A 22,654-nucleotide genomic window follows, 5' to 3' on the forward strand; every position below is an offset into this window, starting at 1 on the left:
TCAGCTTAGCAAGCTGACCAATTTGATTCTTGAGCCTTTGAATTGATGCTTGTTGATTTTTTAGTGCGGTTTCGGTGTTTTGGAAATGGGTTTCTGTCATCAAAATAAACTTCGTCAGCATCTCCTCTAGGTTCGGCTTCTTTTTTTGCTGGTAAGGTTGTTGTTGGAAGCCAGGAGGGGGTTGTGGTCTCTGATTTCCTTGACCATCCCAAGAGAAATTGGGATGGTTCCTCCAACATGCATTATAAGTGTTACTATAGGGATTATTCTGAGGTCTAGAATTATTACTTATATAGTTAATTTGTTCGTTCTCTATGCTAAGGCTGTAGGATAGACATTCTAGATTGTTTATCCCTCTTCCATTCGTATCGCATTGCATCACCAGATGTACCTACTTAGAACCATATAAACCATCAATTTTCTTATTTAAAAATTTTACCTGGTTTGATAACATGGTGACTGTATCTAGGTTGAAAACACCGACTGCTTTCATCGGCTTCGTTCTCATGATTTGCCATTGATAATTATTCAGTGACATTTCTTCTATAAAATCATAAGCCATTTCATGTGTTTTGTTATTCAAAGTCCCATCAACAGCTGGGTAGATTAACTGCCTAATTAAGGGGTTCAAACCATTGTAGAAGGTTTGAACTTGTAACCATAAAGGGAACCTATAGTGAGGGAACCTTCTCAATAAGTCCCTATATCTCTCACATGCATCATATAGAGTTTCTAAATCCATTTGTACGAAGGAAGATATATCATTCCTCAGCTTAGTCGTCTTAGCCGGCGGGAAATACTTTAGTAAAAAACTTTCGGTATTTGCTCCCATGTAGTGATAGAACCTTGTAGTAGGGAGTTCAACCACTGTTTAGCATTATTTCTTAATGAGAATGGAAACAACGTAGCCGAATGGCATCGTCAGAAATGCCATTTATTTTAAAAGTGTCGCAGAATTCCAAAAAGTTAGCCAAATGAGTGTTTGGATCATCATATTGCAAACCATCAAACTGAACAAATTGTCAGATCATCTGAATAGTGTTCGACTTCAGTTTGAAGTTATTCGCAGCAATTACAGGTCTCACAATACTCGATTCAGCCCTAGTTAAATTGGGCTTGGCATAATCGTACATGGTACGAGAAGCAGGATTTGCGGCAACCATAGGAGGTAGCTGATTATTCTGATTTTCAGCCATCTCCTCGATAATAGTAATGATATCCTCTTGCTCTTCCACTGTACTTTATCGATTTTGTCTCGCTTCTCTATGGTTTCTATGAGCTGTACTTTCGATCTCACTATCGAATACTAAAGGTCCTGATGGGTTTCTTCTAGTCATATACTAAAGGAACATGTCAAAAGCAAACAAAAGAAAAATTAGAAAAACAAAAATTAAACTAAAAACAAGAACAAAATGCAATGAAAGTAAAAATGGCTAAATTAATTAAAATTTAATGTTCCTAATATCTTAGTCCCCGGCAACGACGCCAAAAACTTGATGACGTCACTAAACTAACTAAACTTATGACAAAGGCAAACGCACCTATCGTATAGTAATATAGCTATGGTAAGTCGGGAATATTGTATCCATGATGACTAAAAGTACTAGTAATTACTATCTTTTTATTATCTAGCCTATAAATTAAAGGGGATATTTTAATCTAAATTTAACTAAACTAATTATTAAGAACGCGACAGAGAATAGAATGAGAAAGTACTTGATTATAATCAAAAGAAAAGACAATACCCAGGAAAGAATCCACCTAGACTTCACTTATTATTCTGAATATGAATTAAACGATTTGCTCACTTGTCTTAATTTGTAGAAATCCCTAAATTATATTAATATCTCTTTTGAGAGTAAGAACAATTGACTCTAAGTTGATTAATTAAAATCTCTTTCTAATTAAAACCCCTATTGTCGCAGTAACTCAATCTATAGATTCCCCTATTAGATTTGACTCTAATTGATAGATTTATGTTGTCCTATTTCTAGGATTGTATGTAACTCCACTCAATTATGCCATATCTACTCTTAAACAGGGACTTTTGCTCTACTGAAATAAGCACATCACACTTAAATTAATATTCGAAAAATATTAAAGCAAGAAATAAGCGTACATAATTGAGAACAAGAACAAATATTTATCATATAATCTAGAAAATTAAATAATAAGATCCATCATAGGTTTCATATTCTTTAGGTGTATAGGGAATTTAGTTCATACTTTGCGAGGAAAACATCTCAAATTTAGGAAAACAACAAAACATAAAGAAACCCAAAAACTTCTAGAGAAATTGAATGGAGATATTCAATCTTGAAGGAGATCCTACTTATGAGTTGATTCTAATGGCGTTCTTCGAGTATTTTCTTCGTTCTACTTTGCGTGCTCTTTTAGATCCTCTTCTAGTGTGTATTTATAGACTTTAGAATGCTCAAAAACCCTAAAAATTTGATTTTTTTGAGTGTTTGTGAAACAGAGAGCGATATCGACATGGGCTGGCACATGGGCGTGTGGCCAACCTATGTGAACTCAGCCCGTGTGGGAATGTCCAGGCTATGTGGCTCCTGAAAATAGCTTGTTTTGTCCGATTTTGGCCCATTTTCCACTCATTTTGCTCCCTTATGCTCTCCTAAGTATATAAACATGAAATTAAAGAGTTAGGAGCATCAAATTCACTCAATTATATAATAAATCATCCAAAAACGCATCAAGAATAGGATTAAAACATGTTACTTTTATGGCTTATCAAAATTCGGCACAGTCTCCACTAGGTAAATGCTCCCGCCTATCTTCAACCCCTATTTAGCTAGCATATGGGCAACTGCCATCTATCTTAGGTATAACTCTTCCTTCTTCAACCATTTTTTGCCTGCATAAATACACGTATTGACATAAAAATGATTGAATAATTTTCAAACGCTATAGTGGGAATTTCTGTAGTAATTCTAGTCATTACATTCTGCATTCAACAATTTGGAACTGACAAAGTGGGATATCCATTTGCCCCAATCATATATGCTTGTGGTTTACCTTGCTAAGTGGTATTGGTTTGTACAACCTCTTCACATATGGTTGGGGTGTATTACGTGCATTTAATTTGTTGTATATTGTAACACCCCAAAATCTATATTTCTGATTCTGTTAGAATTTGGTACAAGTGTGTATCTGCTTCAGTGGTTAAGTATTTTGGGTATGTGTGTGAGGTCCTAAGTTCTAAACCTAGCTTTGGCAAAATTTTGGTTTTTATTTGAATGAAACCTGGTATTTGGTTATTTGGTAAATACGTACTTATTTGTAAAAGCTTATTAGAATGGGCTTGCTGGTCTAGTGGTTAAGCTGTGTGTTAGTATGTTGGAGGTTCTGTGTTCGATTCGTGGTGTGGGCATTATTTTTATGCTCAATCACTTAGAAGAGAGTTTGAGTTGGATTGGAAGTCTGAATAGTGGGGAATTTGGTGGAGAGAGTTAAGGGGTTAATAGTTTCTGTTCAACACTGCTTCCTTCCTCTGTAAAATTTGGCTATCTCCTTCTCCTTCTCTTCTCTTTTCCTGCCGATTTTCCCTTCCATTATCTCTTTTGCTGTCGAAATTCTACTATTTTGTTTCTCCTCTTCTTTTGTTTCTTTCTTCAAATAGTTTTGTTATACATCTTTGGGACGCGGGTTCGATAAGTTTTATTGTTATAATCATCATTTAGTTGAACGTTCTTTTCCCTAACGGGGTTCTATTTTTGGTTAGGAGGCTTTTAAGCTGCTGTAGGATTCCAATCGTTGTCGCGGGGTTACGACATCTCTAGTATTCGATTGAAGGTAAGCATGGTTACATTTTTGGAGAAAAATCTCGGTTTAGTTTCGATTTAAGTGTGCGTTGAGAACGTTTATTTAAGGGTTATTGTTCATTGTAGGTTCCAGAGTACTCGGTGATCTTTGAGGCTTCAATCGAAACCAGGTGTGTACTCCGACTGCGTAGAAAATGAGAATCACTGAAAGTAAAAAATGATTCTGTCAACGTCACACGGGCGTGTGGTCATCCGTGTGGTATGCCGTGTCGTAGTACACCGACGTGTGATCGACGAACCAGGTCGTGCGAATGTGACATGGGCACTACGGACACAACCATGTGATGGCTAGCAAAGCCGTGTGCAAGACATGGGCTCGACCAATTGGGCCGTGTGGGCCACACAAGCATGCGGGCCCACATGAGCTGGACACATGGGCATGTGAGCCCATTTTTTTTAAATATTTTGAAAGGTTGCACGGGTCGTCCAAGACGACTGTGACATGTAGTAGGGTCAGTAAGCATTATTTGGACCTCTGTTATGTGATATGATATTGTGATGTATGTGATAACATGTTACACTTAGTATGTATATATGTTCTATTCTAATTATAAGTATATGTCTGTTAATCTGCATTATAGCATGCCATTCTTGTATGATGCATTGCATCGGGGTAGGTTTGATGAAGTGAAGGAAGTTACTGAAAGGCTTCATAAGCTTGTTATCTGGCAGCTAAGCTGCATATTTATGACATGTGCAGCATTACGGTACTCTATGGTGTGTAGGGTTGGATGGGTTGATTTTATCCCCATATTTGGTGTGCAGGGATGAGTGGGTCGATTTTATCCCCACATAGTGTGTTGGGTTGGACGGAGTTGGTGTGCAGGGTTGGTAGACATGTTTCTGTTATTCTGATCTGTTATGCATGCTATATCTGAGATGGACTAAGGCCCTAAGTTTGTATCTAATTCTGTTTCTGAGTGGGCCAAGGCCCACACCGATTCTATATAAATGGTTTAAGCCCGAGTTATGACTATACTCTGATACATGTTTGTATGTATGCTAAATTGTGGGGATGTACACACTAGGTTTGCGAAAACTCACCTTTATTTTTTTTATCTGTTCAGGTAATCCCCAACAGTAGGTGAATCGGTGCAGTGGAGGACTCGATAGTGACCACGCTCACATATATTTGGTTTATAAACTTGCTGCTTTTGTTTTATTCATTATTTCGGGAATATTTTGATGTAATTTTGGACTTGGACTTTTGGTTTTTAATTTGGGTTTTTGAATTGAGAACATGAATTATAAGCTTCAACGCCCAAGTATGGTTTTCCTAAAATAAACTAAGAGTTTTCAAAATAAAAAATAAATTGGTTTCAAAAGCTTCCATGATAAAGAAATGTTTTCAAATAATTTGACTGTTATACGATATCGACTAAGAAAAAGATAACAATTTGAACAGTTTTCCTGATTCGAAACGGTTTTTAAAGAAACCACTCACATGTGATATCGCCAGATTTGGCCATAATGTCTAAGCCAGGTTTGGGATGTTACAAATATAGTGGATTACTTCAAAAGACGCGATAAGGGCAGGTGGATATCACTTGGAGGAGTAGTACTTTGCATGACAGGTGAGTGCTTCCAGCTTTTACTTTATATCTTTTTTGTAATTTTGATACCCTTCCCTTTTATGTCTAAATTGTATGGACATTTCAAAGTAATGATGCCTATTTCATCCTGCATATGCCAATAAATTTGTGAATATGATCAAAGTCCACATGAAGATAGTAGTCTTAGCAGGCTTTACAATTAGTCACTATCATCATCAAATTATAATCTACATATTATCTATGGATATGTGTAATTTATAATCGTCTTACAATAAAATATTTACGGAACATGTAATATGTAGTGGCCATTACCTTGATGCTTTAGTTGAGCTTATTAGGCTCGAAGCACTCAGTTTAGCAAGGAAGATTTGCTATGGAGAGTGTGAAAAATAAAAATAAAATAAAATAAAGAACACACAAATTTTACGTGGAAACCCTTTCGGGAAAAAAACCACGGGCAGAGGAGAAGAAAATTCACTATGTCAAAAAATTTGAATCAAATACAAGAGGAATAGACTATGTCTATTTATAGGCTTGCAAAGCCATATTCTAGTAGGATTGAAAGACCTTATCCTAATCAATATAAAATAGATGGAGTTTAATAAGGTTTAAAAACCTTATTCTAAAATAAAATAAAAGAAGTCTAGTTCTATATGGATTTTACTTTTATTTTATTTTCCATCGTATTTTATTTAAATAAGAATTTGGGTCACTTAATTCTAACAATCTCCACCTTGACACAAATTCTCAATGAACAAGTTCTTCATCGCTAACTTTCAATAAACAAGTTCTCCACCTCTTCCATAAAACCCCTTAAGGGTTTAACTTCAACAATGAACACCAACCAAGTCTAAGCAATGCTTAAACTTGGTTATAGGAAGTGACTTAGTCATCATATCTGCAGGATTTTCATGAGTACTAATTTTGCTCACAACAATATCACCACGAGCAATAATATCACGAACAAAATGATACCGAATATCAATGTGTTTTGTTCTCTCATGAAACATTTGATCTTTTGTAAGAAAGATGGCACTCTGATTGTCATAAAATCTTGTCTTGATTTGAAGGTCTTCATTGAGTTCACTAAATAGTCCTTCAACCAAATAGCTTCTTTACAAGCCTCATTAATCGCCATGTACTCACTTTCGATGGTAGACAAAGCAAGCGTAGTTCGCAAAGTGGCTTTCCAACTAATTGCACAACCTCCGATTGTAAAGACGTAACTTTGTGAGAGATCTTCTTCTATCAAGGTCTCCAAAGAAAATCAGTATCAACATACCCTATAACTCCATCTTTAGTTCTTCCAAACTGTAAGCAAACATCAGTAGTGCCTCGTAAGTATCTTAAAATCCACTAAACTGCTTTCAAATGTTCTTTATCGGGATTTGCCATATATCTGCTAACTGCACTGACTGCATATGATAAATCTGGACGTGAACAAACCATAACATACATGAGAGATCCCACTGCACTAGAGTATGGAACATGTGACATGTACTCAATCCCATCATCTGATTGAGGAGACAAGGCCGATGAAAGTCCGAAATGGTCGCTAAAGGAGTACTAACAGCTTAGCACTCAGTATATTGAACTCAAAAGAACTTTCTCAATGTACCCCTTCTAACTTAGGTACAATTTACTTGCTTTTCTATCTCGAGAATCTCCATACTAAGTATCTTCTTTGTTTGGTCCTAAATCTTTTATCTCAAATTCTTCACTTAGTTGGGCTTTAACCTTTCTTATCTCTCCTTTATCTTTTCTTTGCTATCAACATGTCATCAACATAAAGAAGTAGATACACAAAAGAACCATCAACTTTTTTCTTAAAGTAAACGCAACTATCTAAACTACTTCTTTTGAAATCATGAGAAGTCATAAAGGAATCAAACCTCTTGTACCCTTTGTCTTGGTGACTGTTTCAAACCGTAAAGGGACTTTTTCAAGAGGCAAACATAGTCCTATTTTTACGAGACTATAAAACCCTCTCGTTGTTGCATATAAACATCTTCCTCAAGTTCTCCATGCAAATGCGTTTTACATCTAACTGCTCAAGCTCCAAATCATGTATGGCCACAATACCAAGCAAAGCTCGAATCAAACTATGCTTAACAACTGGAGAGAACACATCTGTGAAGTCCACTCCTGGAATTTGACTGTAACCCTTTGCAACAAGCTTTGCTTTATATCTGGGTTCTTCAACTCCTACAGTCCCTTCTTTCTTTTTAAACACCCATTTACAACAAACAGCCTTTTTACCTTTAGGAAGTTTCACAAGGTCCCATGTTCTGTTTTTGTGCAGTGATTCCATCTCTTCTTGCATAGCAAACATCCATTTTTCTGAGTCTTTACAGCTAACCGCCTCAGAATAATTAGATGGCTCTTGATTTGCATCTATATCTTCAGCCACATTTAAAGCATAAGCAACTAGATTAACCTCGGCATACTTCTTTGGAGGTTTAATTTCTCTTCTAGTTCTTTTTTGGAGATAGAGTATTGTGGTGAAGAAGCAACTCTATTCTCAATTTTGTTCGGCTTGAGGAGTTGACTCAGATTAATCGATGCTCCACCGCTTTTGATTTTCTTTATTGGAAGAGTCTTTAAGAGATAAGTTAGGTAGCATAGCAGTTTCATCAAAAAAAACATCTCTGCTAATCACAACTTTTCTATTTTCAGAATACCATAACTTATACCCTTTTACACCAGCTTTATAACCAAGAAAAATGCATTTAATAGATCTCGGTTCCAATTTTCCATTATCAACATGATGATACGCAGGACACCCAAAAATCTTTAAATCAAAATAATTAGCAGGATTACCAGACCATACCTATTGTGGAGTCTTTTTCTCAATGGCAACGGATGGAGATCGGTTGATAAAAAAATATGCAGTAGAGGCTGCTTCTGCCCAAAATGGCTTCGGTAAGTTGGCATTTGACAACATACATCGAACCTTCTCCATGATCGTTCTGTTCATTCGTTTTGCAATGCCGTTTTGCTGTGGAGTATAACGAACTATCAAGTGTCTCATGATCCCTTCTAACTTGCACAATCTATTAAACTCATCAGAACAAAACTCTAAGCCATTGTCTATGCGGAGGTATTTTATTTGTTTTCCCTTCTGTTTTTCAATCATAATTTTCCAAGACTTAAATACGGAAAACACATCGCTTTTCTGCTTTAGGAAAAACGCCCAAACTTTTCTGGAAAAATCATCAATAAATATTAGCATATAATTAGCTCCACTTCTCGAAGGCACTCTGGATGGCCCCCACAGATCAAAATGAATATACTCCAACGTTCCTTTCGTGTTATGGATTCCTCTAGTGAATCGAACTCTCTTTTGCTTCCCAAAAACACAGTGTTCACAGAAATTCAGTTTGCAAATTCCTTGCCCATTAAGAAGTCCTCTTTTACTTAATTCTGCCATACCATTCTCACTCATATACCCTAGGTGCATATGCCAAAGTTTAGTAATATCATCATCTGACAAGGAAGAGGAAGCTATAGCTACATCACCAGTAACAGTAGAACCCTGTAAAACATATAACTTGGCAATCTTTCTCTGCCCTTTCATCACAACAAGGGACCCTTTGGAAATATTTAAAACTCCACTTTCAGCTGTGTATCTGTACCCTTTTGAATCAAGAGTACTCGACGAAATTAAATTTCTTTTCAATTCTGGAACATGCCGCACGTCACTAAGTGTTCTGACAACTCCATCAAACATCTTAACTTTAATTGTTCCAACACCTGCGATTTTACATGAAGCATTATTTACCATCAAAACAACACCTTCAGATATTGTTTCGTAAATTATAAACCAATCCCGATTGGGACTCATGTGGAAGGTGCAGCCTGAATCAAGTATCCACTCATCGCTTACTTTAGAATCATTAACAGAAGCGACTAGAAGTTCACCATCGCTGTAGTTTTCTACAACATCAGCTTCACCGGAATTTCTGGTTGTTTTCCCTTTTGATTTGCAGCCTCTCTTTTAATCTTATTTTGTAGCTTATAGCACTCAGATTTAATGTGCCCTTTCTTCTTGCAGAAGTTGCAAGTTTTACCTTTGTTTGAAGACTTCGATCTACCCTTAGATTTACCATGAGGATTCCGTTCCTGTGTCCTACCATGATCATCATCAACATTTCGATTTTGTCTCCTACGAACAAGGAGACCCTCTCCTTGAGAGTCGGGTTTAACCACAAAATGTTTCATCTTATCATACGAGGTTAAAGAATCATAAACTTCATCAACTGTGAGAGACTCGCGGCTATATAAAATCGTGTCTCTAAAGGTTGAATAAGACGGAGGCAACGAACAAAGTAGAATCAACCCTAGATCTTCCTTATCATACTGAACCTCCATGGCCTCCAAGTTTGAGAGAATTTCTTTAAACACTGTTAAGTGTTCGTGTACATACGCACCTTCCTCCAAACGATGAGCATAAAGAAGCAGCTTCATACGCAAGTTGCTTGTTAGAGTTTTCGACATACATATTTGTTCTAGCCTCTTTCATAATGCAACGGCAGTTTTCTCTTTCATCACATCCTGCAAAATTTCGTTGGAGAAATGCAGATGTAATTGTGTTAATGCCTTTCGATCCTTACGCTTCTTCTCTTCGTCTGTTAATGTCGAAGGCATCTTATCTATCCCTAGCAGGGCATCCTCCAGATCCATCTGTGCAAGAACTGCTTGCATCTTAATTTGCCACAACGCAAATCTGGTGTTGCGATCCAACAGCGGAACTTCATACTTCAAATACGCCATTACCGTGATCGAGATGAATAACCCGGAAGCTCAGATACCAATTTGTGAAAAATAAAAATAAAATAAAATAAATAAAATAAAGAACACACAAATTTTACGTGGAAACCCTTTCGGAAAAAAAACCACCGGCAGAGGAGAAGAAAATTCACTATGTCGAAAAATTTGAATCAAATACAAGAGGAATAGACTATGTCTATTTATAAGCTTGCAAAGCCATATTTTAGTAGGATTGAAACACCTTATCCTAATCAATATAAAATAGATGGAGTTTAATAAAGTTTAAAAACCTTATTCTAAAATAAAATAAAAGAAGTCTAGTTCTATATGGATTTTACTTTTATTTTATTTTCCATCGTATTTTATTTAAATAAGAATTTGGATCACTTAATTCTAACAGAGAGGATAGAAAGTTGCACAAACATCATTCTTTTTTATTTACAAATCATGGTCTTTATTGCACGCACCAAAGAATAAAAAAGTTGGGGTTTAGTTTAACATTAATTTTATCCAAGTAATTTTGTCTCAAGGTATTTGAAACATCTCCATCCATTTCACTTGTTCAACTAAATCTGGTTTCTGAGAATTCTATAAATGCTACACCAAATGTTCACTACTGATTTTAGCATTGGAAAATGAGGGTGATTGCTTTAAAACTGAAGTTGGCACCAATTTAACTTGCATCTCAATGATTCACTTTGCGATTAAAATTCAATACAAGGACAACAACACTAGCAGGAAAATTCAACAGGTCATTTGAGATTCTTCGGAATATAATAGTTCAGAAATTTCTACATTACTTATTGACCAACCAAATAAATATTGTTTTCAAGAGAGCTCAACTATCCTTGTCCGCTTCTTTGATCGACTTTTTCCTGTTGCTTTACGGACAGCATCCTCGTTGACTGTGTTGGATTTTTCATGTTCCGTTGGACAAGATGTTTCCTTATCATCATTACCATCATCATAGCTTTCCTCATCACTGCTATCATCTGATTCTGTTTCGCTACTACTACTATTGCCAGCTACCATAATTGGTGGCTGATTGCCAGCAATTGCAGATTCAGCAGCAGCCAGAGCTTGAGGTATGTGAAGATCAGCTACACCTAACATCAAACTTTGTTTTACAATATGCAACCAAAACATATTAACAAACTCATATACTCTTCGATGTGCACAATTCAAGAGAGAGTGAAGGAGAGTTCAATTTTAATGTTACCATTTCAATGACTTCAGAATCATTCCCATTGAGTACTTCAATATCATATGCTTGAGAATTATTCTACATTATGATAAACAAGAACATAGTTTAGAAATTAAAAAGAGTGTTTACTGATGACAAAATTGACAAAAAAAAGAAAAAACCTTTGCATCAAGCTCCAGCCTTTTATTAGCTTCTGCCATGACTTCCAAGAAATCTTTCAATTTCCCCAAAACTGTAGCACTCAAAAGAAGAAAACTGCAATACTCAAAAAATTTGTTTTGTTTGTTTTAGCATTATCTTGAAATTATAGACAAAGTCTAAATAGAAGAAAACAAAATATAAAAGATCATATAACATATGGGTGTCATAAATGTGTTGTGCTTAACAACTGCGTGTGTAGCAGCATTGTAATTTTAATTTACCCGAAGCAAAGATATATTTTATTGACAAAGCTACTGCACTATACTTACATATATATTATATGTAAACTCACTTATCATTTCATCAAGTCCTCTAAATCTCGTATGTCATTCCAACCCTTAGAAGTCTGGTTTGTGGTATCATCATCACTTTCTCCCCTTGCCTGAAGTTTCTCCTCAGAAAATTATACCCATAATCCACAATCATCCTTTTTGTATAGGAAGAATCGGATTTAGCTATCACTTCAGCTTCTCCTAGGAGGTAAATAATTCCTTCATCCTTTACTTTCTGAACAAACTGAATCTCTTCTTCAGCTACCAGTATGGGTGGTGCTGCTGAAACAATCCCACTCAACGAGTTATTTGATTTGGCCTCATTGAATGACTGGATGGAGGCTGAGGAACGACAAGATTGGTTAAGCTGGTTTAGTGTTTCCTCTACAAAAACTACCCTTCTACTACTTCCTTTGTCTTTTCCTTGATTTATTAGAATATTGGAGCTCTGGGGCGGGTTCTCTACAGCAACGGCCTCTCCTTCAGCTATGAAATATTCATGACGGATGAATTCCTTCAACTTCTCAACCAGTTGTTGCTCAAACTCTACAGGTGTTCCCATGAAATCCTTATTGTACAGGCCCAATTATGCCCACCCCAAACTAAAAGACCAAACCCAATTAAATACAAACCCTAAAGCCCAAATCTTAGCCCCCTGCAGAGAAGAGAAAACAGCAGCAGCCCTCAAGCCTCAGCAGCACACTAAGCCAACCAATGGCCGCCTCGCGCACCACCACCGGCATATGCTCCCTCCATGCGTCTGACACGCCCATACCCTGCAAACACAAACAACAAAAATAGCAGCCACAACAGAGGAATGAGAGCATTTTTTATTGTTATTGTAATCGGTTATAAAACCGAAGGGAGAAATTTTGAAAGGGGGGATCGATTGTATTTTGGGGAGAGGGAACCGATTGAAAATAGGGGAATTTTTTTGGGAATAAAAAAAACATTGTATTTTTATACACACAAAGATTGAAATATAAAAAAAAAGAGCAATCAAAAAGAAAAAAAGGGATTTCAAAAGTCTTGTACATTGTTTTTCTCGGGTCTATTTCATTTTTTTTTTTTGCTCTGCATGCGTTTTAGTATAATAAAGAGAAGATAGAAGACTTACTTTGAGAACGAGCCACCAAATCCTCGTCTTCTTCACCGACGTCAAAGGTTGAGAGGGGTTTTGAGGCCGAAATTGATGAGCCTTGAGGCTGGGCTTTAAATGAAGGCATAAGGGGAACGCTTTGGTAGACCACCATCCATCGTTCATGGTGGACTGATGGTGGTTGAACAGCAGACCAAATGGGGGCAAACATTTTGGGTTTCCCCTTTTTCTTTCCTTTTTTGTTTTTTTGCTGCAATGTTTAATTGATTTTAGGGTTATAGATTTTTTTAGTTAAAAGGTGGCTGCATTTGAAAAAGGGAATAAAAAAGGGGTTTTAAATTATTTGTAAAAAGGAAGGCCCGCATTTCAACTTGTTTAACAGGCCTGATCTGCGCCTTTTAAGTTGAAAATAGGGGAATTTCACATTGAGTCCTCCCCCTTTGTGCAAGCACTCAACCATGCCTTATTTATTTCACTTCCTTTTTTTAATTTGGCTTCAAAATTTACGCATGTTGGCAATTCGGTCCGCGTCTAAGCACTACATTATGGGACCTGGATTATTTTCAGTTTTAGTCCTTGTGCATTTGCGCACCTTACACAGTGGTCCCCCATGTTGGTTTCTTTATTTTCAGATTACCCCTTTTATTTTAAATTTATTTTAATTAGGCTTATTATCTATTCAATACTTATTTCCAAAAGGATTCATTCAATTTTTTTATTTTTTATTACTATTTTTATTTATTTATTTTTTTCCTCTTTTTGCCGAGATTGCTTTATTGGTTTTGCCTTGTTGAAAAATCATTGTTTTGGAATTTTCATGTTATATTATCCTAACATTTTGTATAATATTCCATTTAAGTACTTTTATATATATGTATATATATACACGTATATTTTAAAATCTAGATTATTTGTGTTTTCTCTCTGCGTATTATTATTATTATTATTATTATTATTATTATTATTATTATTATTATTATTATTATTATTATTATTATTATTATCTTCATGTTATATTTTATCTTTTATTATTATGCACCTCCTATTTTGATTTTTATTTTATTTTGAGCCACTTTATTTGTTTTGTTGTTGCAATTTGATTATTAATATTGTCATCATTACTATCATAGTATTTTTATTATTATTCCTTTTAATACTCTACCTAGATTATTATCCAACATTACTTTAACTATTTGTTTGTTATTTTTATTTCTAAATGTAATATTATCGCACACCTATTTATCCTTAAATTTTGTATTACTTCAAGTTGTTTGATTTATTTATTTATATAATTTCGATTTTTTTTCTTTTTGTTCATTATTACATATATTTCTTAAATATGATTGTTTATAATCTCATGTTTTCACCAAATCTTACTATCGTCATTGTTATATTATTTTAACCCTTCTTTGTTATTTATTTATTTCTTTTGATGTTTTCATATTCATTTTTTATACATATTCCACTTTCTTTCATTATTATTCTTATGTATATCATGGTTTAATTAATATTAGATTTAGTTGCTAATTGCCCCGCATACTCATTGTTTTATTATTATAGATAAGTCGTTATGTTGTTTATTCGTGTTATCATTCTATTATTATTCCAATCATATCATGAGCCATGTTAAAGGTTCATTCTTTACACTGAAACTCAAATGATATGCATGGTTTTAAACATTGTATACATATTTATTTGAATATACAAAAATAAAATAAGGCAATATTCCGTTCTTGGAAATTCAAGAAAATCGTGTCCTAACTTACTGGGTTTCGATTTTTCTCATTTAACCTAAATAACGGCATATTCTTTTAAATCATAATACGAGTTTTAAATAAAATGCTTACTCTCTGAGATTTTAGGTGTTGTGTCCTAACTTACTGGATGTGACATCTTATTACCTTGAGATAAGATTTTTTGCAAATAAGGCAATATTTCGTGTTTGGAAATTTCGAGAAATCATGCCCTACGTGTTGGGTTTCGATTTATCATTTGACCGAATAAACGGATATCCTTTTTAAAATTTCAATGCATGAGATTTGGAAATCATGAGATGATTTTGGGTATCGAAGGTTGGAAATGTCGTGTCCTACGTGTTGGATGTGATATTTTACTCCTTCAAAATAAGAGAATCTTAATATCCACTTCAAGTTAGCTAAACATTCATAAAAAGGGATCGTATTTCAAAATTTATTTTAAAGCTTTTCAATTTTCGATATTAAGACATTAATTAATCAATTAGGTACCAATTTTGGGCGTTATGAGGGCGCTAATCCTTCCTCGTACGTAACCGACTCCCGAACCCGTTTTCTCAAATTTCGTAAACCAAAATATCGTTTTAGTAAACTAAAATGTTTTATTAAAACAAGGGTGATCCGATCACGCCCAATAAAGATCGGTGGCGACTCCCGTTTTAATTTTCACTTTCAAAACAAAGTCGATCCCCGTTTTTTAAAAAAATGGTTTCGACACTTATAACCATATCTTACAACACAACGGAACATTCGATACTCTCTTGGTTCCACATGTCTGAAGAGAAAACGCTCCTCTGGTGTTACCTTACTGATTGGAAGTTTCTTAATGGAGACAAAGACTAGAACTGAATGGATGGAAGGAATGCTGGAAATGAAATGAGAGAAGATGGGAGGTATGCCTTGAACCAACTCTGAGTACAAAAGACCAATTCCTGGTACCCGGTTTATCCTTGGATCTTCTCCCAGTTGCTTAATGTATTCGTTTGAAACCTTATTGTTGATCTCAAATTCGTATTTTTTTTGGTGGACGTAGTGCCATATTCCCATGATTGTCATTAGGATAAGTGAGAAGACCAGTGGAAGGTAGCCACCTTCAAGGAATTTATACAAGACTGATGAGAGATATATGGTATCTATAGTGCCGAAGAACACACAGAAGAGAGCAATCCATAATATGTTTGTCTTCCATATAACAAGCATGATAAGAGTAACCATACATGTTGTGATTACCATTACAGTTACAATAGCAATTCCTGTAAACCCAAGAGAAATGAAGTGTTATCCTTGATATTAATTTCAGTTAACTACAATTCATATACACAAATAAACTTCAAAATAAAATTTTAAGTTTTGCATTTCAAATTTGTTGAAATTTGGGTTACGAGCTTAATTACCATAGGCATGACCAATATTTTCTGTGGTTCTGAACCCAATAGTGACTGCAACACAAGCAATCATGAGCATGTAGTTGATTTCTGGTATATAAACCTGCCCCTCATACTTAGTCACTACAGGAAAATAGGGCTTTAGCGGCGTTTTTAGCGGCGTTTTTTGAAAAAACGCCGCAAAAATTTTAAAATACAGAGCAATAGCGGCGTTTTACAAAAAACGCCGCTAAAAATAGAGCAACAGCGGCGTTTTAGTAAAAAACGCCGCTAAAAACAGAGCATTAGCGGCGCTTTTGGTAAAACGCCGCTAAAAACCAGAGCATTAGCGGCGCTTTTGGTAAAACGCTGCTAAAAGTCATATAACCTTTAAACCCCAAAAAATCATAAACACTAATCTATAACCCCTAAAATTGTTTTATTAAAGTTTAAGGTTTATGGTTTAAGATATATGGTTTAGGGTTTAAGCAGGTTTATGAGTTAACTATAGTTTAGGGTTTAAGGTTTAAGAGTTAACTTGCATTTGAAGGTTTGTGATGAATTATAATTTTAGGGATTATGATTTAGGGTTTAAGGGTTAGGGTTGAAGTGACAATTATTAACTTCTTAAGAGATATAGTTTCCTTTCCAGATTCTTACCTGGGATGCTATTAAGAAAGGGTGATTTTGATTGTGGCAAGCTTAAATATTAATTAGCATTTGTTGAACTATGTATAATTTCCAAGTTTATATAATAAAGAAATTTCTTACAGAGTGGACATTATAACGACTAGAGTGTTCCAATAGAGAAATTGTTTTATTAAAGTTATGTAACTTTGTATAAATAATAATGCTATTGTGTATTTTTATCTGTTTTTTTTGTTTAATGCTCACAAAAAACCCTAGGACATTTTAGTTAATAAATTTAATGACTAGTGTTTATGTTAAGCTTAAAACTTAAATCTTGAAATTGAAAAGGATAAATATAAAAAATACGCATGAACTTCAATCCAATGTGTAATATCATACATAAATTACGATTTTGTGCGATTTTAAGCATAAAAGTTTGATTTGATCCAAATTTATAAAATCACTAATTATATTATTGAATTATAAACATTTCATGTTGACATGTTGCATACTCAAACAATTATGTTAATTTGATATGAAAATAAATGAATATTTTCATTTCTTTAAATGTGTACAATTAATCAAAATAAAAGTTTCATGTATACTTATAAACCACAATTCAAGTTTCATGTGTATAATTACATCAAATTAAAATTCATGTATCAAATTGCATATTGAATCAAAAGTTCTTTGATATATTTATCCCAATTTGAAAGTATAAAAATTAAAATGAATCAAATTAGACTACATGAACTATTTTTTATTTTTGAAAAATTAAAATGCTCAATGATATTATTCTTTTTTTATAAATTTAAAAAATATAAATTTAAAATATTATAAATATAAATTTAAAATTAAAATTTGATATGTAAGAGATTGATTGCTTACATTAGATAATTTTAACTTAATAATTAACTACTGACCATTTAATTATTTGTTTTCTTATTAAAATACACAATATTTATTTTCAGAGTACTTGATTTTTTATTTATAAAAACTAATTTATAAAAAATTATAATAATAAATATTTTATAAAATTATTTAACTAATAATTTTAGTAGATAAAATAAAAACTTTTAACAGAGCAAAACGGCGTAGTTTTATTTAAAATGAAATAATTTTGGTGGCAAAAAGTTAAGTATAACTCCACAAAAAATTATTTAAACGATGAAGAGAAAGAAAAGTAGGCAACTTTAAGTCATGGACATTTAAACGATGCCGTTAGGTCCCGTAACTTGTGGTTGGTTAGGGCTTGGAGGGCCTGTCTTCAACCATTTTCTGATTGTCACAAGCTAAAAACCCGACCAGCTGCTCGGAGGGATTTTTTACATTTATTCTGCACTGAAACAATTGGAAAATCCCAATCCCTTTTCTGTATATTTTCTTTGGGGGCAGAAAGGCAGAAACTTGTTTGTTCTCTTGAAGATTAAGCATGCCATCTGAGGACTCGAAGTTAGTGAAAAAGGAGGAACCCGAAGAGGATAATTAGGACCTCAAAAGCCTGAGTTCGATGGGGGAGAATCGTAAGAAGAAACCCTCGAGTAATAGCAATAATGCTGCTATTTCTAACTCGAAATTGCGTCCCAAAGAAGCCAAAGTGAAGAAAGAAGAGCTGGTAGAGACTGATGATGAAGACGAAAAACCCATCTCTAAAAGGAGCTCCGCTACTAAAACGACCAAGCCCAAGAAGGAAGAGAGCGACGATGAAGACAAAAAACCAATCTCCAAAAGGAGCTCCGCTACTAAAGCAGATAAGGTTTTTGGAATTCCTTTCCTGCTTTCTCTTTGTCAAAAAAGACTTCTGTTCTATTCTGTATTTGTAGGAAAAAAAAAAAGATAATGTGTTTGGTATTTTTGTTTCCGCTATAAATTTTTGAAGGAAAAAGAAATGAAGAAAAAGAAGAAAAAGGGGGAAGAAAAGAAAGCGGCTGCTGGGAAGGAAGTGAAGCGGGAGAAAAAGGTTTATGATTTGCCCGGTCAGAAGAGGGATCCTCCTGAGGAGGTACCTGGACTTAAGCATTTTTTTGGGGGGATTTATTTTCCTAATTTTTGAGTAATTTATCATTGTTTTCACTGTTGAATTTCAGAGGGATCCACTGCGGATATTTTATGAAACAATGTACCAGCAAATTCCCCATAGTGAAATGGCACAATTCTGGTAAGACATAATTCCCCAAGTCCTGCATTAACTTTTTATGGATAATGTAGTTCATTTCTATGGCGTGTTGTAGTTCTGTAATGTATGCAATATAAGGATTGTGAATGCTTAGAAGTCATTTTATCCACTGTTTGTGCTGTGATCTCATTAATTTGAGAACTGAAAGCTGTGTCTGCTACTTTCCTTGGGGGCAGTATGTGCTTGAATGCTGTGATAGCTGTGCCTTAACAAAGACTGGTGCAGTTAAGAATGGTGAATAAACAAAATCTTGACCAGATTTGGGGTGTCAAGGTTGTCATTTGGGTTACTATATTTCCTTCGGTCAGTCGGGTTTATTCATAGAAGTAATGCAAAAATTTGCCCAAATAGAGTTGATGCAACTTAAAGTGTGTATCTTTAGGTTTTGGTTCTATTGATAGTTTTTCATTTTCTTTTGTAATTCCTATTTCTGTCTCTCAAGTCCCAACTCCCAAGTGACGAATTTTCTTTTGTAATAGGCAGAATTTTTCTAATTTGTTCTCTTTAATTCCCGCAATGGGGCAAGCCTTGCCCCAAATATTTTACTTTGTTGCAATGAACTCACAATCTGAAAGAAAATTGATTGTGCATCTGAAACTGAAACAGCTAATATTGTGCCAAATGGTCTGTGATCCTTCTTTGTACAATGCAAGAAAGCTTTCTTCAGAATCTCTTGCTGAGTGTCATAATCTGCTAATTCGTACCTCAATATTTGGCTCTTCAATTTTATATGTTGCTACATTTAGACTTTTCTTCTTCTTGGATGGAAGAATGATACTACAATATGTTGCTACATTGATGATGAAAATTTTTGTCTCATTTATTTGGTTCTTGTGATCAGTGTCATCTCTTTATACCCATTCCATTTGATCAACTCATATCAATATAGTGCGGTTGATTAAACTGATTTTACACACACAAATGAAAAGAAAAAAATCCTTTGCATATATAATGTCCTCTTATATAATGTCCTTTCCTTCTTTCACTTTCATATTTGTTTGTTTTACTCTTCCTTTTATAAATCAGATTATTTTTAATAGTTCTTTGTTTATTTTTATTATGAGTTTCTATTTTCATTTCATCTTCAGCTTTCTGTTTTCTCACAGTAAAGATTTTTAAGTTTACATATTTATAATTTTTTCAGTGAATATACACCAAGGCTTATAAAGAAATTAGAGGGCTTCAGGGTAATCTCTACCAGTAACTTTGAACTTTTTACTGGTGTAACTAAAATTGCGGTGGACGTGTCAATTTCTTTCTGCTAACTATGGACCTTTGGCTTCATTATTTATCCCTGCATTAGGTCAAAAGAGTTGCAGCTGGCTTGTTGCATTCAACATGCATTGATGGTAATTTGAAATGATTTCTCTTATGGTCAATCAATTTTTATGACCTTATTACTGGACATATTCCAAACTTTTGTTTTCAGATCTTAATTTGTCTAGGTATTGCAGAAACTGGGTCTTTGTTTGTGTTTGGGGATAAAGTGGTAGCTAATCTTGTAAGTTCTAAACCTGTCAGTTTTAACATCACCTAATGTTTCTAATCATATGGCATTTTTGAGTGATGTTATCTTAATGAAAATATTTAGGGATTTGGGGAGGCCAAGAATGTAACCATGCCATCCATGATCAATACATTGCCATATTCAGAAGAAGTTGCATGTGGTGGCTACCACACTTGTGTTGTAACAAGTAATTCTCTTATCTTCATTATTAAATGTTTTTGCATGTTTTTATTTATATGACTCACGATTTGGAGCCATCATTTGTTGCAATTCTCATGTTAGATAGATAGAACCTAGACTATCTTACCATGCTCTTATTATTTCCTACTCAGGATAAATCCTCTACAGAAATTTTAAAGGTTAACTTTCAAAAGGAAGTCAGACTAGAAATACAAAGCAAACATTTTTGTTGTTTGAAAATCTTAAATCGATGTATCTTTTAAAAATTTCATGCTTCAATAAATTATGAATATTCTCAATGATTATATAGGTTAGAATGAGTAAAGACCTAGAAGAATAGAAAATGATATGTCTATAATCAATGACAGGAATTGTAGGAAAATATGGTTTCATTTATGGACTTATGTCTGAATTGTGTTCCAGTGCTTGAAAATTAAGTGCAAGTTGATGTGAATGATAATGTCCTGGAGATCATATGGGAAGATAATAATTAAAACATGGAGGTTAAAAGGATGATAAGGAGAAGGAAGAGTTGGACTTTAAGGGTAAAAATGTGTCAAATCTAGTGAGGTTTGTCATGACATCTCCTTTAACCTTCATTTGACCCTTTTTGTCTTTTTCATATATGCTACTTATTTTCTTTTTGAGGCCTTTACAAGTCCATCAACATGAAACTAGACTTATGCCTGTCACTTATTTACAGCGACAGTAGAATTTACGATTAGCCTAGCATCAGTTTTTTTATAATGGGTTTACTTTTTACTGATTTCACTTTCTTTACAGTAGATGGTATAGCTAATTTCCTTGTTTTGCTCAGTCAGGTGACCGAGATTCCGTTTAACAATTTTTTTTATTGCTGGAACAAGTCTTAACCAAGATCAAGATCAAAGTACTTCACTAAGTTATATATACAGGCATTGCAATTAGAGGTGATGATGATTTGGCATTATATTCTCACCAGGATGAATTTTGTTTTAGAAATTGTAATACTTTGTGTGTCTCTGTGTATGTGTGTGTTTTTTATGTATTAAATTACCTATTGAATCAATGTTTATGTATTAAATTTAAATTCATTAATTTTTATATTTAGTTTTGAAGTTTAAATTTTAATGGAAAATTTAATTTAATTAATATTTTATTTATCCTTAAAAGTATATAGTTTAAAGTTTAAATTTCAAAATTAAACATAATATAATATTTAACATAAAATAAATATTATTTAATTAAAATAAAATAATTTTTATCATGACTTTTAGCGGCGTTTGCAAGAAAAGCGTCGCTAAAGGTCATGATCTTTAGACATATTATTTTAATAAATTAGTGTTGGAAGTGGTGATCCTACATATGTCCTACGTTGTACAAGTTAAGTGCTCCCGCCCCTCCTCAGCCCCTCTTTAGCTAGTATATGGGCTAACTACCATCTACCTCAGGTATAATTCTTCCTTCTTCAACCATTTTTTGCCTGCATAAATACACGTATTGACGTAAAAATGGTTGAATAATATTCAAACGTTGTGGCGTGAATTTTTGTAGTAATTCTGGTCATCATGTTCTGCATTCAACGATTTGGAACTGACAAATTGGGATATTCACTTGCATCAATCATATGCCTGTGGTTTACCTTGCTAAGTGGTATTGGTTTGTACAACCTCTTCACATATGGTTGGGGTGTGTTACGTGCGTTTAATCCGTTGCATATAGTGGACTACTTCAAAAGACGCGGTAAGAACTGGTGGATATCACTTGGAGAAGTAGTACTTTGCATTACCAGTGAGTGCTTCTAGCTTTTACTTTATATCTTTTTGTTATTTTAATACCCTTCCCTGTTATGTCTAAATTGTATGGACATTTGACAATAGAAGCCGAGGCTATATTTGTTGATTTGGGTCACTTCAGTGTTCGAGCGGTTCAAGTAAATTATTTACTTCATGCAACCAGTGGAAAATAGGATGGTTTAATAGGAAACTGTTGTACATATATATTATTCAACATTTGTGTGTTTGTGCATGAACATCTTTACCTGACTCTTCATTACCATTTTTATGGCACCTTATTTCATTTTCTCAGCGATCAAAAGTTTGCATTTGCAGCATCTTATTTTTTTC

General features: G+C 34.2%; 2 protein-coding genes, 1 long non-coding RNA gene and 1 other non-coding gene across 11 annotated transcripts; 3 read left to right on the forward strand and 1 right to left on the reverse strand.

The window, feature by feature from the left end:
- Nucleotides 1-668: 668 nt before the first annotated feature.
- Nucleotides 669-775, forward strand: LOC128289868 (small nucleolar RNA R71). The gene has a single exon (XR_008279510.1). It is a non-coding gene; the product is annotated as a small nucleolar RNA R71 (small nucleolar RNA).
- A 10,059-nt stretch (nucleotides 776-10,834) lies between these two features.
- On the reverse strand, nucleotides 10,835-13,240 carry LOC108467011 (potassium transporter 5-like). Of its 2 annotated transcripts, XM_017767445.2 has the most exons (5): nucleotides 12,957-13,240; nucleotides 11,860-12,615; nucleotides 11,528-11,621; nucleotides 11,382-11,444; nucleotides 10,835-11,279 (listed from the first exon to the last, which is right to left on the reverse strand). In XM_017767445.2, the coding sequence occupies exons 3-5, from the start codon at nucleotides 11,533-11,535 to the stop codon at nucleotides 10,991-10,993; spliced, it is 360 nt and encodes a 119-aa protein (XP_017622934.1). In that variant the 5' UTR covers nucleotides 11,536-11,621; nucleotides 11,860-12,615; nucleotides 12,957-13,240; the 3' UTR covers nucleotides 10,835-10,990. The 2 variants fall into 2 exon arrangements, with proteins under 2 accessions (XP_017622934.1, XP_052877358.1); XM_053021398.1 differs by lacking the exons at nucleotides 10,835-11,279; nucleotides 11,382-11,444; nucleotides 11,528-11,621 and having other exon boundaries at nucleotides 11,778-12,615.
- Nucleotides 13,241-17,843: 4,603 nt separating this feature from the next.
- On the forward strand, nucleotides 17,844-21,666 carry LOC108467008 (uncharacterized). 7 transcript variants are annotated; one of them, XM_053025118.1, is made up of 8 exons: nucleotides 17,844-18,442; nucleotides 18,566-18,688; nucleotides 18,774-18,844; nucleotides 20,007-20,049; nucleotides 20,166-20,211; nucleotides 20,308-20,363; nucleotides 20,454-20,556; nucleotides 21,367-21,666. In XM_053025118.1, the coding sequence occupies exons 1-8, from the start codon at nucleotides 18,197-18,199 to the stop codon at nucleotides 21,372-21,374; spliced, it is 696 nt and encodes a 231-aa protein (XP_052881078.1). In that variant the 5' UTR covers nucleotides 17,844-18,196; the 3' UTR covers nucleotides 21,375-21,666. The 7 variants fall into 7 exon arrangements, 5 of the variants coding, with proteins under 5 accessions (XP_052881078.1, XP_052881075.1, XP_052881076.1 ...); XM_053025115.1 differs by having other exon boundaries at nucleotides 21,371-21,666; XM_053025116.1 differs by having other exon boundaries at nucleotides 20,317-20,363; nucleotides 21,371-21,666.
- A 146-nt stretch (nucleotides 21,667-21,812) lies between these two features.
- On the forward strand, nucleotides 21,813-22,625 carry LOC108467012 (uncharacterized). Its single transcript, XR_001868747.2, has 2 exons — nucleotides 21,813-21,979; nucleotides 22,083-22,625. It is a non-coding gene; the product is annotated as an uncharacterized LOC108467012 (long non-coding RNA).
- Nucleotides 22,626-22,654: the final 29 nt, after the last annotated feature.

The sequence above is a fragment of the Gossypium arboreum genome, chromosome 2, assembly GCF_025698485.1.
Source record: "Gossypium arboreum isolate Shixiya-1 chromosome 2, ASM2569848v2, whole genome shotgun sequence".
Classification (NCBI taxonomy): Eukaryota; Viridiplantae; Streptophyta; class Magnoliopsida; order Malvales; family Malvaceae; genus Gossypium; species Gossypium arboreum.